The 26,124-nt window shown below is 49.7% G+C and overlaps 1 protein-coding gene across 2 annotated transcripts; it reads right to left on the bottom strand.

Moving 5' to 3' along the window:
• Nucleotides 1-394: 394 nt before the first annotated feature.
• Nucleotides 395-23,804, bottom strand: CD4 (CD4 molecule). Of its 2 annotated transcripts, XM_027541169.1 has the most exons (10): nucleotides 23,686-23,804; nucleotides 16,525-16,630; nucleotides 16,237-16,401; nucleotides 8,415-8,573; nucleotides 7,541-7,774; nucleotides 6,204-6,542; nucleotides 3,681-3,881; nucleotides 2,837-2,958; nucleotides 2,430-2,497; nucleotides 395-2,133 (listed from the first exon to the last, which is right to left on the bottom strand). In XM_027541169.1, exons 2-10 carry the CDS (start codon nucleotides 16,571-16,573, stop codon nucleotides 2,103-2,105), a joined length of 1,368 nt encoding a protein of 455 aa, XP_027396970.1. In that variant the 5' UTR covers nucleotides 16,574-16,630; nucleotides 23,686-23,804; the 3' UTR covers nucleotides 395-2,102. The 2 variants fall into 2 exon arrangements, with proteins under 2 accessions (XP_027396970.1, XP_027396971.1); XM_027541170.1 differs by lacking the exon at nucleotides 2,837-2,958.
• Between the last annotated feature and the right edge of the window lie 2,320 nt (nucleotides 23,805-26,124).

Genomic DNA, 26,124 nt, shown 5'->3' with positions numbered 1-26,124 from the left:
TTTGGGGTGGGGAGGTGGCTAACCACCTCCAGAGGATTTTTCCCTCCCCAGGGAAACTTGATCTGCTTCTTGGGGGCAAACCTGGCAACCTGTCCTCTGGGTCTGACCCCACAAATCAGAAGATTCCAGATCCCCAGGAAAGAGTCCACCTCTGCCTCCCCCTCAAAGATTCCATCCCTGGGTCGGGAAGATCCCCTGGAGAAGGGCATAGCAACCCACTCCAGTATTCTTGCCTGGAGAATCCCATGGACAGAGGAGCCTGGTGGGCTACAGTCCGTGGGGTCGCAAAGAGTCGGACACGACTGAAGAGACTTGACACACAATGTCTCCCCCACCCTTCTCTTTCTCTCTCTCTCTCTCTCACACACATACGCACAAATGAAGAGCATCTTCCTTAAAGTTAAGTCTGTTGTATTTTTCTATCAGCTCAGGGAGGCAGGGGTGGGGATAGGTCAGGAATACAAGCAAGCCATGGGGACCCCTGGCGACAGCTGGGTGTTCTTCCTGAAAGAGGCAAATTGGAAAGAAAAGAAGGGGAAAGGGTGGGGATTGCGGGAGGTGATGAGAAAGGGAAGGGAGGAGAGTGGGGCAGAGAAGGCTGGGGATCTTGGGAGAAATGGATCAAGAAGAGGAAGAAGAAAACTTGTAACCCCGAGATTTTCTGTATCCTGAGTCTTTTGGAAGAAGAAAGAAGGGGGTGCAGGGTGGGGAGACTGAGGCCCAGGGGTATCACCCTTCACAGGAGGTGCCCTCAGAGGGTTCAGTTTCCAGCCAGCTCCCCACCTCTCCCCCGCCCCGGGCAAAACTCACCTTCCAGAAGGTTCTGAGAGGGTGAGTGGCGGTCACTGGACACTCTCTCCCACAGGGCCTGTGCCCTGATTAGGAGAACTGCAGGTTTTGTTCCCTGGTAACAGGATTCTGCAGCCAGCAGGGGACCAAGGAGGGATTCTAGGCAGGGAGGCCCTCCTGCCTGATCCTGAACTCTCTGAGGCAAACTCCTGCCAAGAAGGGCTCCCATGGAGGGACAAGGGACATACCGGGCATCTGTGACCAGCCAGCGGCAGAGACCTGCATGGTATTTGTCCCTCTATTCAAGACATAGCAGTGGGACTAGCAGCCAAGAGACCTGGGCTAGTCCACGTACTAGCTGTGTGAAGCTAAACTATCATGTACCTCTCTGCCTTCTGTTTCTGGTCGATACACTGGAGATGCTAGTCTTGGTCTTGTCACTACCCAGCCTTGCAGGATTTTCGTGAGGCTGAAATAGACATTGTTAGTCATGTCCGACTTTTTGAGACCCCATGGACAGTAGCCCGCCAGGCTCCTCTGTCCGTGGGATTCTCCAGGCAAGAGTACTGGAGTGGGTTGCCATTTTCTTCTCCAGGGGATCTTCCCAACCTAGGGATCAAACCCCGGTCTCCTGCACTGCAAGCAGATTCTCTAGAGTTTGAGCCACCAGGGAAGCCCATAGACAAACAAGCCCAAAGGAACTGGTTTGTAAACAGAGCCGTGCTGCTGAGGTGATAAGGAATCATGTCTGTGCACGAGTGTGCCCAGGGTGCCTGATTGTGCCCAGGTCAGGATGTGAGTCTGTGGTTCTGCCAAGGCAGAGTGAGATGCAGGCAGAATGAAATGCTGCTGGCTGGCAGTCAGGAGGAACTTTGGATCTGAATCTGTCCTTGACTAGCTGTGTGATCCTGGGCTAGTCCCTGCCCTCTCTGGTCCCAGGGTCCTCTCCCCGTACAATGACAGTCTTGAGCTTCGTGCTGCAGACACCCAGCCTCACCCTCCAGGCCAGGCTGGGCTGGTCCCTCGTGCTGCCCGGGATCTGAGCCAGTGGTGAGGGAGAGAATCGAGAGAGAAGAAGTCATCAGAGAAGGGTTAGGGTTGGAGTAGAAAATGGGGACGAGGAGGAGAGCATCTGGAGGAGCAGACCCAAGGCCCCCTCGACCAGGAGGGAGGGAGGCGGCCACAGGCCCCGGCTACATTCATCTGGTCCCCAGGCCCAGGGGCCCGATAGGAGATGTGGCAGGGGTGGGGTTGGGGGGGCGGTGGAGCATGGTGGGGAGGTTGCAGGTGAGAAACTCCTCCTGGTCAGGGCCTCAGGTGAGACTATAGGTCTTCTGGAGCCGGCTGGAGGGACGAAGAATAAGAGGAACAAGTCTGTGCCTCCCAGCCCTTTGCTTTCCAGGCCCTCTGTGGTTCCCAGAGCCTGCTTTTCTCTTCCAGCGCAGGGCTGGCTTCCAGCCATACCCCGGGCCCCCTGCCCCTCACCTGGTCCTCCATTCCCCTGCCAGCTTCCTACCTCCTGGGCCATCCCCACCCGCTTCTCTCCTCTGCACCACCTCCCTCTAGCCTTTGTCTCCTTCCCTCCCCTCCCGCTCCTCCACCCTCCCCTCCCTCTCCGCTCCCCCCTCCCAGTTCCTTACTGGGGGCACTGGCAGGTCTTCTTCTCACTAAGGAGCCTCTTGATTTGAGACATCCGTTCTGCCCGGCGCTGTCCAGGGAGAAGGAGGCGAGTTGTGAGGGCCCTGGGCCTCTGAAAGGGAGCTGCCCCTTAGGGGGGAGGCGCAGGGCGGAAGGGAAAGCTGGGAGGGGAGAGGCCAGGGCTGTGGCTGAGGAGGCCATCTGTCCCAGAATTGACTCTGCGCCTTCCCTTCTCTCCCTCCTCATGGGATCTGGGACGGGGCCCAGCCAGCAGTGAGGGAGGGAGCGGTGGGCAGAGGGAACCAGAGGAGAAGCAGGTCACAGACACTGGACAGCCTCGTGGCCGGACCAGCCTCAGGGTCTTGAGCGTCCCATGGGGGCGTGAGGACGTCGGGGAGGGCTCACTCACCCTGCGGTGCCAGCATTTAACACAGAAGGCGCAGCAAACAGTGAAAAGCACTAGACCTGCGATTCCCCCCAACACCATGGGCAGGAGCTTTGGCCAGGCCTGGGTGAACTCTGAAGGCAAGACTGACAGACAGAGAGAGGCATGCTCAGCTCCCTGCCCATCGTCAGGGCAAGGGCACACAAGGGGGCCCAGGAGAGAGGGTCTCACTGCCCAGCCACACTTGGGTCTGGTCCTTGCGCTGAGAGAGCCAGGCAAGATACATGGGCCCCTTAGGGGCCACCAGAACTGGAAGGGAAAGGCTGGGGAAGGATTTTTTGTTGTTGTTTTTTTTTACCATTTTATTTTTTGGTGTTTAAAAATAAAATTTAAAAAAGACATTGTTGTGACAGTTTCAGGTGAACAGCAAGGAACTCAGCTATAGATATACGTGTATCCATTCTATCCCAAGGCTCCCTTGGGGAAGGGGTTTTAAGGTTACACACCACTCTGCTTTCTGAGGAGCTAGACCAACAGTCCCCACCCTTGCTATGCACACGAATGTCTGTATGTTCGGGTGTGCGTGTATGTCTGGGTCTGAAGAGGAGCCAGGGAGGGGGGCTCTTGGTCAGGTGAGCCCCACTCCTGGGTGGTAGACCTTAGGGAAGTGGGAACTTGTAGGGCTACAGGAGCCCAGGGCCACACCCGACTTCACCTCATCATCCCCGTGTCCTAGGCACCTCACCTACCACCCTACCCATCTCAGAGCAACTGGGAGGCTGGGTGGTCTCCACCAGCCCTGGGAGGGTCCCCCAGCTGAGGAGACAGGGGCTCGGGGTTAGACCATGGAACATGGGCCCTGACTCACCCTCGATCTTGGCTTCCAACAGGACTTTGCCATTGTCACTCAGCAGACACTGCCACATCCCAGCCTGGGGCTCCGGCTGTGTCACCAACTTCGGCTGATTTGAGCCCTTCATACTCTGATTCCCCATCTTCAAGTTCAGGGTCAGCTTTGGCGGGCTGGGCCCCAGCACCTCACAGGTCAGACTGTTTGGGGACTTAGTCACTGCAGAGGGACAAAAGACTGAGACAGGGACCCTGGACCTCCAGGAATTCCGTAGAACAATGACGATGATGCTTTACATCAGCACCACTCTGCTAGCCTCTCAGAGCACATTCTCATACAGTTAAAATGGAGGAAGCACAGCTTCTGAGGTCCAACAGTCTTAGATTTGAACCCTAGCCCTGCTGCTTACAATCTGTGAGTCCCTGAACAAGTTACTTACCAACCTGAAGTGTTAGTCACTCAGTGGTGACCGACTTTTTGTGACCCATGGACTGTATCCCACTAGGCTCCTCTGTCCATGGGATTCTCCAGGCAAGAATACTGGAGTGGGTTGCCATTCCCTTCTCCAGCAGATCTTCCCCACCCAAGACTGAACCCAGGTCTCCTGCATTGAATGCAGATTCTTTACACCTGGGACACCAGGGAGAGCCCCACACAATTGTTAAATGGAAAGATACACGTAGAGCTCTTGAATGGGGCCTGACTTGTATGAAACACCCAATCTAAGCCATTATTGTTGGTGATGTTGTTATGGTAATTAAGGAGATAAGGAGGGGAAGAACTCAATATGACACCTGACATTGTCACCATCACTGTCATATTCTTATCCTCCTTAGGACAAAAATGACCCACAGAGGGGAGGGGCTTAGTTGGGATCTGAGAGGGTCCCGGCAGAGGTAGAACTAGAGCCTGGTTCTCAGTGAGGCCCTCGGGAATTCTAGTGGAGCTCACCCTAGGCCTGCTCTAGGATGTCAGGGAGGGACAGAGGATTCCAGTTCAGTTCAGTTCAGTCGCTCAGTCGTGTCCGACTCTTTGCAACCCCATGAATCGCAGCACACCAGGCCTCCTTGTCCATCACCAACTCCCGGAGTTCACTCAGACTCACGTCCATCGAGTCAGTGATGCCATCCAGCCATCTCATCCTCTGTTGTCCCCTTCTCCTCCTGCCCCCAATCCCTCCCAGCATCAGAGTCTTTTCCAATGAGTCAACTCTTCGCGTGAGGTGGCCAAAGTACTGGAGTTTCAGCTTTAGCATCACTCCTTCCAAAGAAATCCCAGGGCTGATCTCCTTCAGAATGGACTGGTTGGGTCTCCTTGCAGTCCAAGGGACTCTCAAGAGTCTTCTCCAACACCACAGTTCAAAAGCATCAATTCTTCCGTGCTCAGCTTTCGTCACAGTCCAACTCTCACATCCACACACGACCACTGGAAAAACCATAGCCTTGACTAGACGAACCTTTGTTGGCAAAGTAATGTCTCTGCTTTTGAATATGCTATCTAGGTTGGTCATAACTTTTCTTCCAAGGAGTAAGTGTCTTTTAATTTCATGGCTGCATTCACCATCTGCCGTGATTTTGGAGCCCAAAAAAATAAAGTCTAACACTGTTTCCACTGTTTCCCCATCTATTTCCCATGAAGTGGTGGGACCAGATGCCATGATCTTAGTTTTCTGAATGTTGAGTTTTAAGCCAACTTTTTCACTCTCCTCTTTCACCTTCATCAAGAGGTTTTTTAGTTCCTCTTCACTTTCTGCCATAAGGGTGGTGTCATCTGCATATCTGAGGTTATGGGTATTTCTCCCGGCAATCTTGATTCCAGCTTGTGCTTCATGCAGCCCAGCATTTCTCATGATGTACTCTGCATATAAGTTAAATAAGCAGGGTAACAATATACAGCCTTGACGTACTCCTTTTCCTATTTGGAACCAGTCTGTTGTTCCATGTCCAGATCAAACTGTTGCTTCCTGACCTGCATACAGATTTCTCAGGAGGCAGGTCAGGTGGTCTGGTATGCCCATCTCTTTCAGAATTTTCCACAGTTTATTGTGATCCACACAGTCAAAGGCTTTGGCATAGTCAATAAAGCAGAAATAGATGTTTTTCTGGAACTTTCTTGCTTTTTCGATGAGGATTCCAACCTCAGTTCAGAACCAACCCCCAAGGACTTACCCCCAGGGACTTCAGAGTCTGCCTCCCAATGCAAGGGACTCAGGTTGGATCCCTGGTCAAGGAACTAAGATCCCACATGTGGCAGGGCAACTAAACCCTTCGAGCTGCAACGACTGACCTGCAATGCTCTAGAGCCCATGCTCCACAAGAGAAGTCCTTGTGCCTCGATTAGAGAAACCCTCCTTGCCACAATGAACCCAGCACACCCACATTCTTTTTTAAAAATTCCCCAAACCAGAGGGCCCTTGATGGACTCCACCAGGCATCCAGGGCCTAGGCACTCTCTTGAAGGGTCTGTCGTGACTTGGAGGGACCCTGAGCCAGGTCCCTTGGCCCTTGACCCCACCCTCGCCATCTCAGCCTAGCTCCTCACCTTTCATCACCACGAGGTTCACTTTCTGCTGCAACTTCCCCTTGGTGAGATCCAGGGTCAGGGTTCCAGAACCCGCGTGCTGAGGCAAAGTCCGTGGCAGAGTGAGACGCAGTGGTAGCTTCTCCCCAACAAGGAGCTTGGGGTCGTTGGGAATCTTGTTCACCTTCACCTCTCTGTTCTTCACGGTGAAGGTGACCCAGGATTGGGAGGAAGAATCCCCGTTCGCCAGCTGCCAAGTCAGCTCCCCGCTCAGATTTTCATACTCGAAGGTGAGTGGGAAGGAAAACTCCGCCTGCTCCCCCTCCTTCACATAGACTGTTTCGGGGGCCTTCTGGAAGGCTGGAGGGGGAGGGAGAGAACCTGGGTCCATACAGGGCGAGGCAGGCGCAGGAAAGGGGGCCAGGTGAGTCCAAATACTTGGGCTGCCACTCGAGCCCTTCAATTTCCTTCTACATCTCCTCTCCTCTCTCTGCTCTGCACCTCCACTCTCTGCCACAGCAGCACCCCCTCCCTGGAGAAGCCCTCCTAGAACAGCCCAGCCACAGGGGTCCTCTCCCTCCTCAGGATCCCGGAGCACAGAGGGCATCTGGCCTGTACCACGTGGGTACAACATTCATCACCCTTCTCAAGGTAAGCGCAGACACTGGCTGACTATGTGCCAGGCGCTGTTCCAAGGGCACTTCATACGTTACTTGTCCTCATGACTGGACAAGGTAGGTTAGATCATCCCCATTTTGCAGATGCAGAGTCCAAGGCACAGAGAGTTCCAGTGACCTGCCCAGGGCCACACAGTCAAGTCAGAGCCAGGATTTCAGACAGAGCCCATGAACTTCATCACCGTGCTACCGTCCTGTGTGTCACAAGAGTCACCCAGAGGACAGGGTCTGGGGTAGCACCTGCCCTCTGGGCTTTTTTTTTTTTTTCCTTCCCAGTGCCTACTCAGGACTCTGAACCTGCAACATCGAGTTTCATCAGGGCTGCCTTGTTGCTGTGAGCATCTCTGAGTTAGTGGAACTGCAACTTGGTGGGAGGGGGAAGCTGAGGCAACCAAGAAGACAGATGCCCTTGACAGCCCTCCTCTGGGGCTTCTTCCTGGGTCTCTGGGGTCCCTGACATCCTTACACCCCCGTCCCTTCTTTCTTCCATGTCCACTCCCCCAAGGATAGCTTGTGAAGAAGAGAGGGCCAGCGTGTCTCTTAGGGCAGACTTCTGCTCCAGGGGATCCTGACTTCAGCCTCCCCTTCCCCCTAAACCAGACCCCCCGGAGCAGAGCAGTGATGGCAGAGGAAGGTCTGGCAGGCAGGGGGTGCCTGTGGGGAAGGGGGAGCCCCTCTTACCCAGCACCACGATGGGTATTTTGATCTCCAGTGTCTGCTGGCTCTGGGAGATAGTGCACGTCCAGGTACCACTGTCCTGCAGCCCCACCTGGGCCAGTGACAGGCTCTTGACGTCTCTCTTATTATTATTCCCTGGACCCTTCCATTGCACGGAAGGGTTGCTCCCAGAGGGACTCTCCAAAGTCAAGGTCAGGTTCTGTCCCAGCAGCACGTGGGTGTCTGAGCTGGCAGTCACTGTGAGGGGAGCAGGTGAACTGTGTCACAAACACACACACACACCATCTCCCCAAGAAGAAGAGAAGAAGCTAGGAAGCCTAGGGTATCGCTCTGTCGTCCATTTATTGTTTCAGTTGCTAAGTTGTGTCTGACTCTTTGGGACCCCATGGACTGTAGCCCGCCAAGCTTCTCTGTCCATGGATTTCCCAGGCAAGAACACTGGAGTGGGTTGCCATTTCCTTCTCCAGGGGATCTTCCCGATCCAGGGATCAAACCTGCGTCTCCTGCATTGACAAGCGGATTCTTTACCACTGAGCCATCTGAGAATCTGCAGTTACTCTTGTTCCAACATCTCCCTTCTGTCCACCTCCAGCCCAAGGCAGGGTTTCCTCTCCCCTCCCGCTCTCCTCTCTTCCTTGTCTCTCTCTCTCCTCCCTCTGTCTCCTGCCTTTCCGCCCCTGCACCTCCCGCTCACCCCCAGGTCTCTGTCTCTGCTTGCCTGACCCAAGGCCTGAGGAGGCACTGAGGAGACACAGCGGCCTATCTGATCTGTCTTCAGACTGTGGCAATGCCAGCAGCTCAGGCCCTGGTTTGGGTGCAGGGATGTGAGTCAAGGAGGAAGGGAAATTGGCTGGAGGTCCCAGGCTGCCCCACTCACGTCTGAACACCTGCAGTTCCACCTCGAGTGTCTTCTTGTCCACTTCACAGGTATAAGTCCCCGAGTCAGTTACTTGGAGATTCTTGATGATCAGAGGAAAGGATCCTTGGTCCCACAGGTTTTTTTTGGATTCCACTCGATGGCTCAGTTCAGTGGTACCTGGGAGCAGATCCCGTATGGAGGAGGTTGGGGTACCCTGGAGACAGTGCATCCCTGGCAAGGGTGGTACCCACGACTCTTCTGATCTGAGTTGCTGATGTCCAATAGAATCTGCCCTGGTCCTAATCTGAGAACCCCAGACTGGTGAGGAGGTCCAAACACATTTCTTTACCTGGCCAGGACAGCATCTCACTAACCCCAAATAAAATCGTAACCTCCCTTAGAGAGCACCAGCCTCTACATGTGTGCACGCTAAGTCACTTCAGTCATGTTTAACTCTGTGACTCCATGGACTGTAGCCCACCAGGCTCTTCTGTCCATGGGATTCTCCAGGCAAGAATACTGGAGTGGGTTGCCATGCCCTCCTCCCAGAGATCTTTCCTACCCAGGGATCTAACCCATGTCTCCTGAGTCTCCTGCATTGGCAGGTGGCTTCTTTACCACTAAGCCACCTGGGAAGCTCCACCAGCTCCTACAGGCCAACACTTTACACACATCATCTCAGGTAACAGTCACAAGTCTGAGAAATAGGTACCATTTTGCTTATCTTGCAGATAAGGAAACAGAGGTTTAGAGAAATTGAGTAGTTGTCCAAACTCTTGCTTACACATTATTGGCAGGAACATAAACCAGTGCAATTTCTTTGGAAAATAATTTGTTTTGTTCTTATTTTTTAAATTTTTATTGAAGTATAGTTGATTTAAAAATGCTATGGTAATTTCTGCTGTACAGCAAAGTGATTCAGTTATACGTATACATATAGCCACTCTTTTTAAAAATTCTTTTTCCATACAGGTCATTACAGAGTATTGGGTAGAGTTCCCTGTGCTATGCAGTAGGTCCTTCTTAGTTATCTGTTTTATATATAGTAGTGTGTATATGTCAATCCCAATCTCCCAATTTATCCATTCCCCTGGAAGGTAATTTATAATACTCCCAGAATTACGAATGCACATACAGAACGAAATGTCCACCATGAAAGAAGAGGTTAAATAAGTAGACTTCACCCTTTCAGTGGAATGCTATAAAAGAAGAATGAGGAGGCTGTTTATATTCTGAGATGGAATAATATCTAAAAAACACCGTTAACTGAATAAAGCAAGATATTTTCAAGGCTACCACTGTTTGAAAAGGAGGGGGAAAGTTATTTATCATCTATCTACCTATATTTCTATCTGTCTATCTATCTATCTTATAAACGAACAAATATTTGTAGAGGTGAACACAAGGAAATGGTCGCCTTTGTTGTCACTGGGGAGAGGAAGTGAACCCTATGAGACAGGTCTGAGACAGCTTTTCCGTTTATGCCTTTTGCTACTGATTGAATTTTAACTCCAGTAAGTGCTGGAGCTAGGATTAAAATTTAGTCTGTTGCATGACTTCCCCAGTGGTCCAGTGGCTAAGACTCTGAGCTCCCAATGCAGGAAGTTCAATCCCTGGTCAGGGAACTAGATCCAACATGCCACAGTTAAGACCTGGCACAGACAAATAAAAATGAATATTTAAAAAAAAAACTTCACCTGCATCCCATGTCCGCTCAGCAGATAACTCCCAGCCCTAACCTCTCGCCTTCCTCCTGGGCCCACGTTTCCAATGGCCCAAGGAATGACTTCATCTGGATGTTCTGCCATCACCCTAAAACTCAGCTGGTTACAAATGAAATCTAACACCCTTTCCCTAAAATAACCTGTCCTCCTTGCTTCCCTGTTAAAAGCTCTTCTGGGTCTCATCAAGACCCCCTTGTCCAGACTGTTCTATACTTTGTAAAAGCGATTCTACTTTGTGAAAGTTCTAAGAGTGTGAGAGAGTCTGGGATCAATTCTTGGAGGAGACCAGTACAGAACAAAGCCTTAAAAGAAGGGTAGGCAGGGGACTTCCCTGGTGATCTGGTGGCTAAGACTCCACACTCCTAGTGCTGGGGCCTGGGTTAGATCCCTGGTTGGGGGACTAGGTTCCACATGACACAGCTAAGAGTTCACATGCCTCAACTAAAGATCCTGCCTCAACTAAAGTAAGATTCTGCCTGCCTCAACTCAAGATCCCGCAGGCCAAAGACTGAAGATCCTGCATGCTGCAACTAAGACCTGGTACAGCCAAATAAATAAATGTTTTTCTTTAAAAAAAAAAAAAGAAGTAAGCTAGAGGAAAGTGTTGCAGCAAGAATGTCTAGGAAGGGGGTAAAGTTCCAGGAAAGTCATACAGGCAGCCACCTCCAAGCAGTCAGGACAATATCTGGGTGTGAGGTGTCCGGCTGAGGAGCTGCGGGAACCCATACTGAGGGAATGAACGTCTGGCAGAGGCTCTTCCAGGCTTAGCCTAGTGGAATAGGGAGTGGCTGGCACTGTGTTGGGAGTCAGCGCTGCAGTAGGAGGAAGAGAAGCAAAGTAGGAGAGACCAGTAGCAAAGGGAATTGCCAGGAAGCTCCCACTGTAACCCAGGGGAGGGGTAGGTGGCCTTGGCTAATGAGATGTTCCCATGAGAACAAAGAGGGTGAAACGGAAGAACACTTCCACAGGAAGGAACGGCCCTAGGCAGGGACCGAGGGGAAATCAGGGATTGAAGTAGGGCAAAAAAATCGACTCTGGGTCAGAAATTGGGAGCAGTTAGGACAGTGATCCTGCTGTTGTCAGAGATCAGGAAGTTGGGAAGGGAAGCCATTCTGGAAGAAGTTCAGATCTTAGGAACAGAACAAAAACATCAACACAAAAGAGGTGAGAATTTTTAGAAAGGAGCACAGTGTTTCAAGCTCACAGGCGATCATAGAAATGCAAATTAAAACAATGATGATATGTTTTTCAACTATCAAAATTAGCAAAAAATAAAAGAGAGAAGGTTTTAAATATTAGTATTTGGTGCCAGCAAGGGCTCCAGTGAGAGAGAAACACACACAGTGACATTATTATCTAGACTTACTGTAAATGGATAGAACCTTTCTGGAAGCAATCTGGCTATATACACCAACTTTTTTTTTTTTTAAAGCTCATATCCTTAATTTCATTTCTAGAACTTTATCCTTAATAAGTTTAAAATTCAAGCCAAAATGTAGGTACAAAAATAATAATTACAGCGTTCTTAATAGGGTGCAAGATTAGATGAAAAGATAATGGCTGCATATTAGAGCATACTAACTTGATGAACTATTAGGTGAGCACTAAAAATGACATTTATAAATAATTTTCAATAAAATGGAAAACATTCATAATATACATTTTTAAAGTTGTGTTAAGATCATCTTTACTTTTTCAGTTAGTTATTTGAACTACAAAAATTATACAGACTCACAGACTCAATATTTCTCTCTTTCCTTGCCCACCCTCAATACTACTGCAAACAACTTACTGTGGATTTCTTCATGCTTTTTTCTGTTTGTGTAGCTATATATTTACACACATTGAATTTTCCTTTTTTTTTAGTATCTATTTTTATTTAATATTAATTTGGCTACACTGGGTCTTAGTTGCCACATGGGGGATCTAGTTCCCTGACCAGAGATCAAACCCAGGGCCCTTGCATTGGGAACACTGAGTCTTAGCCACTGGACCATCAGGGAAGCCCCCACATTGAATTTTTAAATTAAAATGGGACTCTATTATTGATACATACATAGCTTACTTTCCACTTAACAAAATGTGCTTGACATCCTTCTAAGTGTGTGTGTGTGTGTGGAGCTTCTTCATTCTGTTTGTTTTGTTTTGACATTATGAAAGCTAATCATTTTACTGTGATGATTCTTTAAACGTTTTCTTCTGAGAAAATCATGCAACCATAAGAAATAGCGCAGAAATATCTGGAATACCCTTGACCCAGCTCACCCCAAAAGTAACAGCTTGCAAAACTATAAAGCACAGTATCGCTGCCAGAATATTGGCATTGACACAATTCAAGATGCAGAACATTTCTAGCACTATAAAGATGTTACCCTTTTCTAGCCAAATCCTCTTCCCTCCCAGACCCCTTCGCCCTGACTCCTGGCAAACACTAATCTGTTCTCCATTTCTATAATTTGTCATTCTGAGAATGTTATATAAATGAAATTATATAGTATGTTAGTCTGTGGCATTGGCATTTTTTTTTCCCCATACAGCATAATCCTCTGGAGAGTCATCTAGGTTGTGGTCCGAAACTATAGTTCATTCTTTTTACTGCTGAAAAATAATCCATAGTATGCATACAACCATTCACCCATTAAAGGACATCTAGGTTATTTCTCGGAGAAGGCAATGGCACCCCACTCCAGTACTCTTGCCTGGAAAATCCCGTGGATGGAGAAGCCTGGTGGGCTACAGTCCATGGGGTTGCTAAGAGTCGGACACGACTGAGCGACTTCACTTTCACTTTTCACTTTCATGCATTGGAGAAGGAAATGGCAACCCACTCCAGTGTTCTTGCCTGGAGAATCCCAGGGACAGAGGAGCCTGTTGAGCTGCCGTCTATGGGGTCTCACAGAGTCGGACACGGCTGATGCGACTTAGCAGCAGTAGCAGCAGCAGGTTATTTCTAGTTGTTGGCTACTACTAATAAAGCTGCTGTCAACAATTTTACACAGATTTCTGTGTGATCATAAGTCTTTATTTCTCTAAGGGGTAAATGTCTAGGAGTACAATTGCTAGGTTGTTGCAAGTTTAGCTTTCTAAAGAAATTTCCAGGGCTTCCCTGGTAGCTCAGTGGGAAAGAATCTGCCTGCCAATGCAAGAGACACAGGTCTGATCCCTGGTCCAGGAAGATCCCACATTCCATGGAGCAACTAAGCTCGTGTGCCACCACTACTGAGCCTGTGCTCTAGAGCCCAGGAATCGCAACAACTGAAGTCCCCAAGGCCTAGCACCCTTGCTACCCAACAGGAGAGGCCACCACCGTGAGAAGCCTACGCACTGCAGCTAGAGAGCAGCCCCCACTCCCTGAAACTGAAGAAAAGCCTGAGCAGGAATGAAGACCCAGCACAGTCAAAAATAAGTAAATAAATTTTTTTTTAATTGCTGAACTGTTCTCTAGAGCAGCTGTACCATTTTATACTCCCACCAGCAATGTAAGAGTAACTGGTGTCTGCATCCTCACCAGCACTGGATGTTACTTTTTTTTTTTTTTAATTTTGGCCATTCTGATACGCGTGTGGTGATATCTCCTTGTGATTTTAATTGGCATTTCCCTGATGACTAATGATGATGAACACATTTTCATGTGTTTGTTTGCCATCTCTACATCCTCTTTGGTGAAATATCTCTTCGTGTCTCTTGCTTATTTTCTAATTGGATTGTTTGGGTTTTTTGGTATTGAATTTTGAGAGTTGTGTTCATATTCTAGATACTAGTCTTTGTTGGATATGCTTCTTAATCTTTCAATTTATTAATATCTCTTAATGACTTAGTTGCTCAGTTGTGTCCAATCCTTTGGAACCCCATAGACTGTAACCCGCCAGGCTCCTCTGTTCATGGGATTCTCTAGGCAAGAACACTGGAGTGGGTTGGCATTTCTTACTTCAGGGGGTCTTCCCAACCCAGGAATCGAACCCAAGTCTCCTGCAAGTCTCCTGCATTAGCAGGTGGATTCTTTACCACTAGCGCCACCTAGGAAGCACAAATAAATAAACTAAACTTGAGCCACTGATTGTTTTGTATTAATAGTACAAAAGAAGCAATAAATATTGCATGCCTCCTAATGCGATGAAATGATAATATAAAACACCATCTATCAAATGCTCTTGTCAAAAGATTAAACGTGTGCACCTCAGTGTCCATAGCAGCACTGTTTGCAATGACCAACACATGGAAACAACCTAAATGTCCATCAACAGAGGAATGGATAAAGAAGGTATATATAATGGAATACTACTCAACCATGAAAAAGAATGAAATAATGCTATTTGCAGCGACATGGATGGACCTAGAGATTGTCATACTAAGTAAGTCAGAAAGAGAGAGACAACTATCATATATCACATATATGTGAAATCTAAAATATGATACAAATAAACCTATTTACAAAACAGAAACAGATTCACAGACAAAGAAAACAAATTTATGGTTGCCAAAGGGGGAGGAATAGTGTATAGATATAACTGAATCACTTTGCTATACACCAGCAACTAACACAACACCGCAATTGAAGCTATACTTCAATTTTAAAAAAAGATGGGGCTATAATGCTTTGTAATATGGAGTACAGTTATTAAATAAGTCACTGAGAGAAAAAAATGAACGTAAACTTGATCATGTCTCTAGATCTAGTCACCATTTCTAGGAGATTTAAGGGACAGAGGAACATGTTAAATGCTACCACAATGTAAAACTTATAGGGCAATTGCCTGGTTTCTTCAAATATCAGTTGCAATAGGGGGCAGAAAAAGGAAAGTAAATGTATAAATTCAAAGAGATTCAAGGGCCATATCAAGCAAATACCATGCATGAATTTTTATTTGAATTTTGATTCAAACAGACCAGATGTAAAAATAATATTATAAGGCATTTGGGAAAATTTGAACACTGGATAATTTTGGTCATAAAAGAATTAATTTTAAAGCATTGATGATGATATTATAGATGTGTTTTTAAATCAAAATATAGTTGATTTACAATGTTTCAGGTGTACAGCGAAGTGATTCAGTTATATGAACAAACATTGGTCATGAATTGATCATTGTTAAAGCTGAGAGAGATACACAGGGGTTCATTATATACTTATTCAACTTCTATATACATTTGAATTAAGAGAAAATGTTAAAAAAAATAAGCAGTGAAATGCAAACAATAATAAATCAAATAAACTTATAAAGAATAAATACATTTCACACTGGTGGCATTTTTCTACTTTTGACTCTGTGACTTTCTCCCACTCAATAATGTACTGAATATTAGAAGCCATACCCAGAAGAAAGAAGAGTTACTTAAACAGGAGCATGAGGGTAAAATTTACGTGAAAAAATAAGATTGCAAAATAATGTTCCTAAGAATTTTTGAAATCTTAATTCTTTCCACTTTGAAAGCTAGAAAAAGACTTCCCTGGCGGCGCAGTGGATAAGAATCTGCCTGCCAGTGCGGGGGACATGGGCTCAATTCCTGGTGGGGAAAGATCCCACATGCCGAGAAGCTACTAAGCCCATGTGCCACAACCACTGAGCCTGAGCTCTGGAGCCCACATGCCTCAACTAATGAAGCCCTTGCCTAGAGACGGTGCTCCACAACAAGAGAAGCCTGTGGAATGAGAAGCCCACACACATAAACTAGAGAGTAGCCCCCCGCTCGCCACAACTAGAGAAAAGCCCACGCAGCAATGAAGACCCAGTACAGCCAAAAATAAATACATTATTTTTTTAAAAAGCTAGGCGAAAACATTCTGTTGCTCTTAATGGAAGTAAACAAAGTATCATCATTGGTCTGTAACAACAATATTCATGAAATCATGGGTTTCATATGGTAGCTATTTTTCTAATATCCATTAAAATAAGGTCATCAATATTAAAATAATGAAACTATATTAGACCACCAGAAGCCATTCCCCAGCCCACCAATAGCTGACAGAGGGCGGTTCTGGACTTGGGGAGTCCCTGAGACTCTGGCTGATGGCAGAACCCTCCAGAACCCCAGAGTTGACTAGGAGCTAGGCCCTGCCACGGGGGTGTTCATTCCCCAGGGCTCTCTTCTGTAAACAGGGAGCAGAACCTACCTACCTTTGTAAAAGAAGAGGCCACGCTTCCCCAGAATATTGGACTGGGAAGAATCTTTCCAGCTGAAGACCATGTTCTTCTTCTGGGAAGCCTGGCAGGGCAGCTCTGCCTTGTCTCCTGCCTCACCCAGCACCACTGTTTTTCCCTGAGTGCCAGCCAGGAGCATCGCTAGGTGGAAAAACAGGGGGGTCGGGCCTTGAGGCTGTGGTTGCCCCATCCCCCACCTGGCATTCCCCAACCAGCCCCTCCTCCCAAGCCACCTGCACCCGGACCCCAAGTCTGAGCACTCACCCAGTTGCAGCACCAAGAACAGGTGCCTAAGAGAGGTCCCCGGGCCCATTGTGGCTTTGCTGAGGCAGACAAGGACCTGAGCCTTCCCCCGAAGAAAGGGCAGGGCCTGGGGGAGACACCAGTCAGCAGTTAGCAGGCGTTCATCTGGCTGGGTCCCCTTCATGACCCAGACAGCCAGGCGGGAACCTAGACGTGCAGGCCCCTGAACAAGATACCCACGGGTTACATGCCATGCATGCTGTGCCTGGGCCAGGGGTGGGTTTTTTGCCAGGGGGAATCAGAAAAGGATTCTCAAAAGACTTCCCTCATGGTCCAATGGTTAAAAATCCACCTGCCAAGGCAGGGGACGTGGGTTCAATCCCTGGTCCAGGAAGATTCCACATGCCATGGAGCAGCTAAGCCCTTGCGCCACAATTATTGAGCCTGGGAGCTGCAACCACTGAGCCCACATGCTACAGCAACTGAAGCCCACGTGTCCTACAGCCTGTGCCCCACAAAGGAAGCCACCAGAATGAGAAGCCCTCACACCGCAGCTAGAGAGTAGCCCCCACTCGGTGCAACTAGAGAAAGTCTGTGCCCAACAACGAAGACCCAGCACAGCCAAAAATTATTACTCAATCAATGAATTACAAAATAAAATGAGTGAATGGCCTTTGGTGTGAATTAAAGTTTTTAAAAAAGAAGAAAAGAATTATCAGAGAAGGTGGCAAATTGGTAGGAACTGGGGCTAGGGAGTCAGGCCAGGTCATGAAGGTCCCAGAACGCCGTGACCCTGGGTGCTCGAGGGAGCTTTACTTAGAGAAGGACAGGAGTAGACTTATAGGATGGATCCCTCCAGCTGCTGAGCAGAAGAGGACCTGGAGGAGGTCAAGCATGGGAGGCAGGATTGTAAGAATCCTGGTGGGAAAAGATGAGGCCTGAACTCAGAGAGACAGACTTAAGGGAGGAGTTCTGAAAGAAAACCCCCAGGACCTGCAGTCTGATTCAGCATGAGGGATGCGGTCAGGGAAAGGGCAGAGGGTGATTCCCTAGAAGGCCTCTGAGTGGGACAAGCAAAAAGGTGATACTCTGGAGTTTCTGTGGGCTTGGAAGACAGACAGGCCCGTGGGAGAGGGGGTCGCAGAAGGGCTCTGCACGGACCTGGAGGAATGGGCGGCACTGGGTTGGAGCAGTGACTCCCCATGTGTGATCACCCAAGAACTTGTGAGACAGGCAACCTCTGGGGCCCACCCTAGACCTCTGGGATCAGGAGCTGGGGTTGGGTGCGGCTGTCTGTGTTCACAGCCCTCTGGGGGACTGGTGCACGCTCAAGTCTGACAACCCTGAGACAGCTGGAAAAGAAAGGGGAGGGCACCCATCACAGTCTGCGGAATCGGGGGTGATGGGGTGGGGTGTGTGGCTGTGGAGCGAAGTCTTGGGGAGTGGAGCCTGATCTCGCATCTTGCTGGGCAGGCCGGAGAGTTAGGGCTGGGCTCGGCAGGGCGCTGGGAGCCGCTGCTCGTTTTGGAGCAGAGATGTGACAAGGTCTTTGAGAGCTTTAGGAAGCTCCATCAGATGGTAAGGGGACCAGATGACACGGAGGAAGTAGAGCCAAAAGGAAGGCCACCAGACAGTGCCTCGCAGGCAGGCGGGACCAGGCTCAAGTGTCTTTGAGGCGGTGGTGGAAGGTTGGACTAGAAGTCTGGGAGACTAGCAGAGGCAAACTATTACATACAGGATGGATAAACAAGGTCCCACTGTATAGCACAGGGAACTATATTCAATATCCTGCAATAAATCATAATGGAAAAGAATATGAAAAAGAGTATAGTATATATAACTGAATCACTTTGCTGTACACCAGGAACTAACACAACATTGTAAATCAACTGTACTTCAATTTTTTTTTTTAAAGTGTCTGAATTTGGCCTCAGATTGAGGGCGGGCCTCAGAGCAGTGACAGCCTTGGGGGCTGTCAGCACACACCTGGCACGCAGCTTGTGTATCCAGACCTACTTTTCTCCCCCAACCCCAACCCCCAGCCTGGTCTTTCTCTCTGCTGGGGACCACCTTTCAGTGAGCTGTCTGCTCTGAACTCCCAGAGTCTCCAACTCTGACCCCTTTATGTGCACATCCCACCTTCTACCATAGTTTCAGTTCCCGCCCTTCCTCCACCAACAGTCAATCTTAAGGGAAATCAACCCTGAATATTCATTGGAAGGCCTGATGTTGAAGCTGAAGCTCCAATACTTTGGCCACCTGATGCAAACAGCCAACGCATTGGAAAAGACCCTGATGCTGGGAAAAATTGAGGGCAGGAAGAGAAGAAGGTGTCAGAGGATAAGACGGCTGGATGGTATCACCGATCCAATGGACATGAACTTGGGCAAACTCCAGGAGATGGTGAGGGACAGGGAAACCTGGCGTGCTGCAGTCCAAGGGGTTGCAAAGAGTTGGACACAACTGGGCAACTGAATAATAACAACTCTCCTCCACCAACTTGATCTCTAGGCTGGAAATGATGGTCCAGCCAGCAAGGCCACCGCTGGCCCCATCTGGAGCACAGAGAAGGGTCTTGGGATGTATTTGGTTAACTTAAACCAAATTGAATTGAACAGAGAGGGGAAATCACCGATTACTTTTTTCTGGACTCCACATGGTAATTCTGTTACTAAAAAGTGTCTGTACACACCCAAACCTGGCCTGGATGAAGCCAAGTCATCACCATCCACACAGCCTACTCTTGTGCCAGTCCTCTCAAGTATTCTCTTTTCTTTTAAAATTATTTTTAATTGGAGGATAATAGCTTTACAATGTTGTGTTGGTTTCTGCCATACATCAACATGAATCAGCCATAGGTATACATATGCCCCCTCCCTCTTGAACCTCCCACCCACTTCCTCCACCTTCTTTTTTTTATTTTTTGAATTTTTTGGCCACATCACGAAACATGTAGGACCTTAGTTCCCAATCAAGGATCAAACCTGCGCCCCCTGCATTAGAAGCACAGAGTCTTAATCACTTGACCAGCAAGGGAAGCCCACACCCCCAACCCCCAGGCATTCTCCATGCTCTCTGCCCTGCTCTCCACACGAAGGCTGACCACTGCACACCTTATACACTGTGTCACTCAGGCTCCCTCGCCCTTCAGCTCCTGGTTGGGGTTGGCCAATGAGAAGCACCCACAAGAGATGAGCAGGCCAGGGAGAGAGGAGAGGTTAGCGTGTTTTATCCTTGTTCTCTCCTGGCTCAGGGCATATTTTCTGGCATCAGCTGTATTCCCTCCCTTGCCCTTTTCTTCCCATGGTGACAACAGCTCCTGCCAGGTGGCCCCCTAATAGCAATTCAAGCCCTAACTGGGTTCCAGTTAGGAACCGCTCTTTCTGGGGTGGTCTTGAACCGTCTGAGATGGATTCTGTTTTCTGTTGTCCACTGATCCATGATAAGGAGGCAGCACTTGAATGCGTGCTAAGGGCTTGACCCTCCTAGTGAGGTTTGGGCAGGGGAAGCCTTCTCTTCAAGAGGTGTTGAGGCACCAGATGCCAAAGCAGCAGGCAGAGTCCTGAAGCGGAAAGGGCCAACTTGATGTTGCTTCATCTGCCTGAAAGAGGAACTACTCAGGGCCTAACGCCTGGTAGGAACTTGCTCGAATTTTTTTAAAACAAGGTAAATAGGAAGACAAGTGGTCAAGAGGGAGGTTTTGGGGGCTTCCCTGGTGGTCCAGTGGTTAAAATCTGCCTTGCAATGCAAAGGACACGGTTTGGCCCCTGGTCCGGAAAGATTGCACGCGCCGCGGAGCAACTAAGCCTGTGCGCAACAACTTCTGAGCCTACGTCTAGAGCCCAAGCTTTGCAATAAGAGAAGCCTCCGCAGTAAAAAACCCACGCACCGCAACTAGAGTAGTCCCCGCTCATCCCAGCTAGAGAAAGCCTGCATGTGGCAACAAAGACCCACCACAGCCAAAAAATAAATAAATAAATCTTAAAAAAAAAAAAAGAAGAAGGAGGAGGAGGTTTCCAGGAAAGGAAGAGGGAGGCTAGGTCACGGGTGAAGTTGTTTACCAGTTGGCCTGGGACCACAAGGCACACAGCAGGAGGCTGGGGTGAGAGAGTAGGGCGGAGCACTCTTACATCTGAAAGTAGGTCCCACTGTCCGCCCATCCTAGACTTACCGTGTCCTGGGTGAGCAGAGAGTGAGGGAGTCTCCATGTGAGATGCCCTTCCCTGAGGTTCAGAGTCAGCTTTGACGCCTGAGCAAGACTACGGACATTCTTGTCCCTCCCCAGGTGTGGTCAATTTTTCCTCCCCACTCGGTGATCCTGGCCTCAGTGCAAGGCCCACTTCCCACCCCCCAGTTCCCTGTGTTGCCCCAACCCACCACCCCAGGGCTCAACTTGGTCGGTGGAGGAGGTTCTGGGTTTCCAGCCGCTGTTTGCTTTGATGCCTGGGGCTTCCGCTGCCGCCCCAGAGAGCTGGCCTTTGATCCCCACATCCTCAGCCTCCCCAGAAGCGCTCTGCCCCGGTACAGTAGCATCCTGTACAGTGTACACCGCAGGCTCCTGAGGCTGGCGGGAGGGCCCACTGGTCCCCGAGGCCTTGACTCCTCTCTCTCTCCCTGTTTCTCTGCTCGCATCTGTGCTTCCCCTCACCTCTGCCTTCAGCTCCCTGTGTCTGTCTCTCCTCCTCTGCTAGGAGGCAGTTCTAGCTCTCCTGGCTTGCCTGCGGGGCCCCTTGCTTCTTCTCCCTCAGAATCCCTTCTCTCTCCAGCAGCCACTAAGCTCCAGTCCCTCCTGGCCTGGAAACCAGCATCCTGGCCTCTGGGTGGAGGGTTGCAGTCTCCACAAGCTTCTGTGTGAAGAGAACCTGCAGACTACAGCCTGGGGCCCAGGATAGATGCCCGGGAGATGGCTGTGGGGTGGACAAAGGAAAAAGGACAGATTCCTTGGAGGAACACACAGAAGTCCCAAGGGAGGATGACGGGAGGGTGGGAGGGAAAGAGAAAGGCGGGGAGGGACCCAGATTAGCTCATTAAAGCAGCAGCTACATTTACACAATCCTCACACACAAGGCCCAGGGTAGCACAAACGAGGTAGGGCAGAGGGAAAGAAGGAGATTCTGAGACACAAGACACAGGCCTGGAGCAGAGCACTGAGAGGCAAGGAGAAGCCAAGAAGGCAACGCACTGCTCGCCCTCGGGGCCCCAGCGCCCCCTACCCCGGGCAGGGCGGAGAAGCGAGGCTCGAGGCTGGGGGGAAGAGGGCACAGCCCCACCGCAATGACAGTCTGTGGTCCCATAGGCACTTTTATCTCCTCCGCACGGCCCCCATCAGCCCCCTCCAGCCCGCCGCGGATGTGCCCCCTACTGCATGCGCCCCTCTGCTGCGCTCCAGCTTTGTGCGAATGTAACTTCCTAGAGACATGGTCCCTCGAAGGGACCCTTGTGGTTCGGTGGCTGCAAACCTCCACCATCCTCTCCTTTGCCTCCGCCGCCCACAGGGAGGGGAACGGAGCGCCCCCTCTCCTTCCACGATCCCGGAGAGGTGCAGAGTCGACCTCAGCCAAGGAGCCCACAAACCCCAGCCCCTTGCCTGGCCCCTCCGCACACCCACCCTCATCAAAGGCATTTCACTCAACCAAGACTCACTGAAGCTCTGAAGCGGCCAGGCCCTTGTTTACCCAACTCCTTGATGCCATGCCAGGGCCAGGATCAGGGTCCAAGGGCGATGGGGCTTCTGCCCAGAACCGGTTGATGGGAGGGAGTCTTATCTGAGCTGGACCTGTTCTGCCTGAGGCCCCCACACTGAAGGAGGGAGACATCCACGGTCCTCTGGGAACCCCTTCTTCTGAGGTGAGGAGGGCGGCCATTTTGTTCCAGCCCAGACTCTACACAGCGCAAGAAATTGTCAAACACGCAGTGCACGGACCTCCCCGGCATCAGGCTCTACCCTCAGCCCTGCACCCCGAAAAGCCCACCCCGAAAGGGCAGGACATTCAGGAAGAGCTGTCCCACCCAGAGCGCAGTGTTTTTGAGTGAGTGACAGTGGGGCCTTTCTATTCTGAGGGATCTGACTGTAGGGAGGAGGCCCCCATCCGCACATACACAGAATTCGGCCAGGATGGGAGGACAGTGGACACCCTGGGGAACAGGGCTGGAGGCCAAGGAGGCCTCAGGAGAGGGGGAGGACTGAGGATGTAGAGGTGGGAGGCTGGGGTCCTTCCGAGCGTTCTGCTTGACAGGTGTCACCTCCTGTGTGTCCCCCACACACACCCCACCAAGCCCAGGGAGGGTCTGCAAGTCCTTCTCTAACCACCCCCTGCCACCAGCCTCCTTTTCTAGAGCAGCTGAGACCCTAACACTGATTTCTTAGAACCAATTTTTCTAATGATGTAGTGGCCTAAAAATACGTCTCTCTCCCTTTTACCACATGTCACACCCAGGAGCTTGGCTTTACCCCTTTCTCAGAATTTTAGCTTTCAGTCATCTCATTAATCATTTTTAAGCTGAAGTGGAAGTGTCTTTAGATATACTGTTCAAAAATACTAAAAAGGCACGAAAAGCAAACAAAAGTGTAGGAACATAACCTGAGTCGAAGGAGGCTACATCAGTCATATGGCTTATGAAATGCTGCAAATATGATTTCTGGTGTGAGTTTTGGTGAGTAAGTCATTGGGAAAATTAATTTGAGGGGAGAAATGTCTCTAGACCAGGTTCTACTTCTCTTTCTCTTGCTTTTATATTGTCTTCTCTTTTCCTTTCTTTTTCCTAGACCTCCTCCCTCTTTAATATTTGTGGGTTCTTTCTATGTCTCTCTCATTTCTTCTTTCCTCTTTTTCCCCCCTCTTTTCCCCTCTCCCTGTCTTTATCTCCTCTACTCCCCATGACCAGTGGCCTTTTTCAGCCCGGGGCCCTCAAACGCCCATTTCTTCTCTGATCTCCAAGTCCGAGTCAACACCCTTCCGCCCTGGGAGCTGAGCTGTGTGCAGTGGGGCTGTGAAGAGAAGCATGGCAGAATCCCTTGGCTTCTGCAAGCTCACATTTCCAGGGGGAGAGTGTGGCTCGGGAAATGCCGGAGAAGATGGCCAGAGCTCTGGGCAGGACCTGTGACGCCAACACATCTCTTGCCTCGCTCCCCTCCCATCCCCAACCCTCAGAAAGGAACGAAGCCTGATCTGTGCCTCTTACCTCCCAGCCTGGGTCCCTCTTCCCTTCTGCTTCTAGCGCAGGTGTGTCTCTGTGAGGGTTGGGAGCAGAAGCCCACTGGGGAGGGCGCCTGTTACTTCTGCAGACAGAGATACGCTTAGAAGGAGAGACAGGAAGCCTGGTAGCGAGTCTCCTCCACTCCCCAGGCCTGGGCCAGCCCCCAACGTCACCACCTAGGACTGGGGTCCCCACCCCCTGCCTTTTGGGGAAGATGTCAGAATGAAAATGGCAAAGTCAAGGGAAAAAATTCCGCAGAACCCGGCCAGAGCCCAGAATGTGGTCCCACTTCTCGGTGGATGGCAAGAAAAAGCGTCAATGTGCTTTTGGTGGCTAGTAAGAAAAACATTGATGGACCAGTGATATTACAGTCTGGCCAGGGCTTCAGGGAAACAAGAAGTGGGAGGCACATGGAGGAACCACAATAACTGCTGTGGTCAGCCACACACAGCATCGAACTCCAGGGCCAGAGGATATCTGTTCAGCAGGTGCTTCCAGGGCTCCCTCACCAAAGGCATCATAGTTGGGCCTGCGTGGCAGAAAGGGCCGGGGCTAAGAAGGGGCACCTGAGACAATCAGAGTGACCATGGACCGGGCTTCTTTCCTGTGAGCCTTCATTTCTGGCCAGTCCGAAAATGTTTCTCTCTGGTTCAGATCTCTCAAGAGCACCAGATGGGGGTCTCTCCGTTTGGATGTTCAGCAGACATAGCAAACTCAAACCCAACAAACAGCTTCCCAAAACAAACCCATCATCTCCACGCTACTACCCGCCAAACCTACTCCTTGTTCAACTTCCCCACTCAGCGAGGGACCCACCATCCACTCAGCTGCTCAAACCCAAGGAACTGGGTGGAATCTCTTTTTAAATATTTATTTATTTGGCTGCATCAGGTCTTAGTTGGGGTATGCAGGATCTTTCATTATGGTCCTCGGGCTCAGTAGTTGTAGCCTGAGGGCCTAGTTTCCTTATGGCCTGTGGTATCCTAGTTCCCCAACCAGGGATCAAACCCGCTGCCCCTGCATGGCAAGGCAGATTCTTAACCACAGGACCACAGGACCACAGGAAAGCCCCGCCCCCTCTCTCTTTTTTTAATTTGATTTTTTGTTTGTTTGTTTGGTTGAGTTTTTGTGTTGTTGTTCTTGTATTTTTTTTACCATACCACATGACATTGGTGTTCAGTCGCTAAGTCATGTCCAACTCTGCGACCTCATGGATTAAGTACGCTAGGCTCCCTGGTCCTTAACTATCTCCGGAGTTTGCTCAGACTCATGTCCATTGAGTTAGTGATCCATCCAACCATCTCATCCTCTGCTGCCCTCTTCTCCTTTTGTGTTCGATCTTTCCCAGCATCAGGGTCTCTTTCAGTGAGTCAGTTCTTTGCATCAGGTGGCCAAAGGATTGGATCTTTAGCTTCAACTTCAGTCCTTCCAATGACTGTTCAGGGTGGATTTCCTTTAGATTGACTGGTTTGATCTCCTTGCTGTCCAAGGGACTCTCAAGGGTCTTCTCCAGGCAACATGTGGAATCTAAATTCCCCAGCTAGGGATTGAACCCACGTCCCCTGCATTGCAAGGCAGATTCTTCACCCCTGGACCCCCAGGGAAGTCCCTGTGTGTAATCTCTGACTCGTTCCTCAGCCAGCACCTCCCGAGTATTTGTTTCCCAATTCCCTGGGACATCACTTCTAAGTAGCTCTGAAGTCTGTCGGAATCACTCGGCCCCACCGCCACCGTTCGAGTCCAGGGTGCCATCTTCACCCTTCACTTGGTCAACAGCTCCTGCCTCCCCCTGGTCTCCTGGTGTCTCCCTCCTGCCTTCTTGCAGACCATCATCTGCTCAACAGCCTGAGTGATCATTCCAGTACGCGCCTGTCATCATGGCATTCCCCTACTGACAACAAAAGTTGCTAGTTTAGTTTTCAACTCCAACAACTAATACGAGTGTTTCTGTTGAGACAACCATTGTGCTTTGTTGCAGCTGAAGCACTTTCTGCTACTTCTTTCATAACACAGTATACCCAAAGGTTGAGAGTTAATAACATTAGTATATATACTGCTTCATCAAGAGCATTCTAAATCGAAACTGGCATTAGTTTTTTTTTCTTTTTCTTTTTTTTTTGCTACAAGTGCCTGACAGTGGAAAGTACAATGACCTTAGCAGGGTTTGGCACCACCGCCTTGGTTTGTGCTAAGGCAGCAGTCTAACCTAGATTGTTTTTGCAACATCTCTGCAATGTCAAGGTAGTGACAAGGACAAATAATGTCCTATTATTTTTATGAAAATGGCTTGATCTGGCAGACTCCCTGAAAGGGTCTCAGGGTCCCCATGGATCATACAGTGAGAACCCCACTAATCTGGAAATTTTGTATCCACTCTTCAAGTCTTAGTTATCTCTCTGCACAGACCTTTAGTTGTCCCCCAAA

This window comes from Bos indicus x Bos taurus, chromosome 5, assembly GCF_003369695.1.
Source record: "Bos indicus x Bos taurus breed Angus x Brahman F1 hybrid chromosome 5, Bos_hybrid_MaternalHap_v2.0, whole genome shotgun sequence".
In the NCBI taxonomy this organism is placed as follows: domain Eukaryota; kingdom Metazoa; phylum Chordata; class Mammalia; order Artiodactyla; family Bovidae; genus Bos; species Bos indicus x Bos taurus.
Note: the sequence above shows the minus strand (reverse complement) of the source record. Positions and strands in the feature narration are given on the sequence as shown.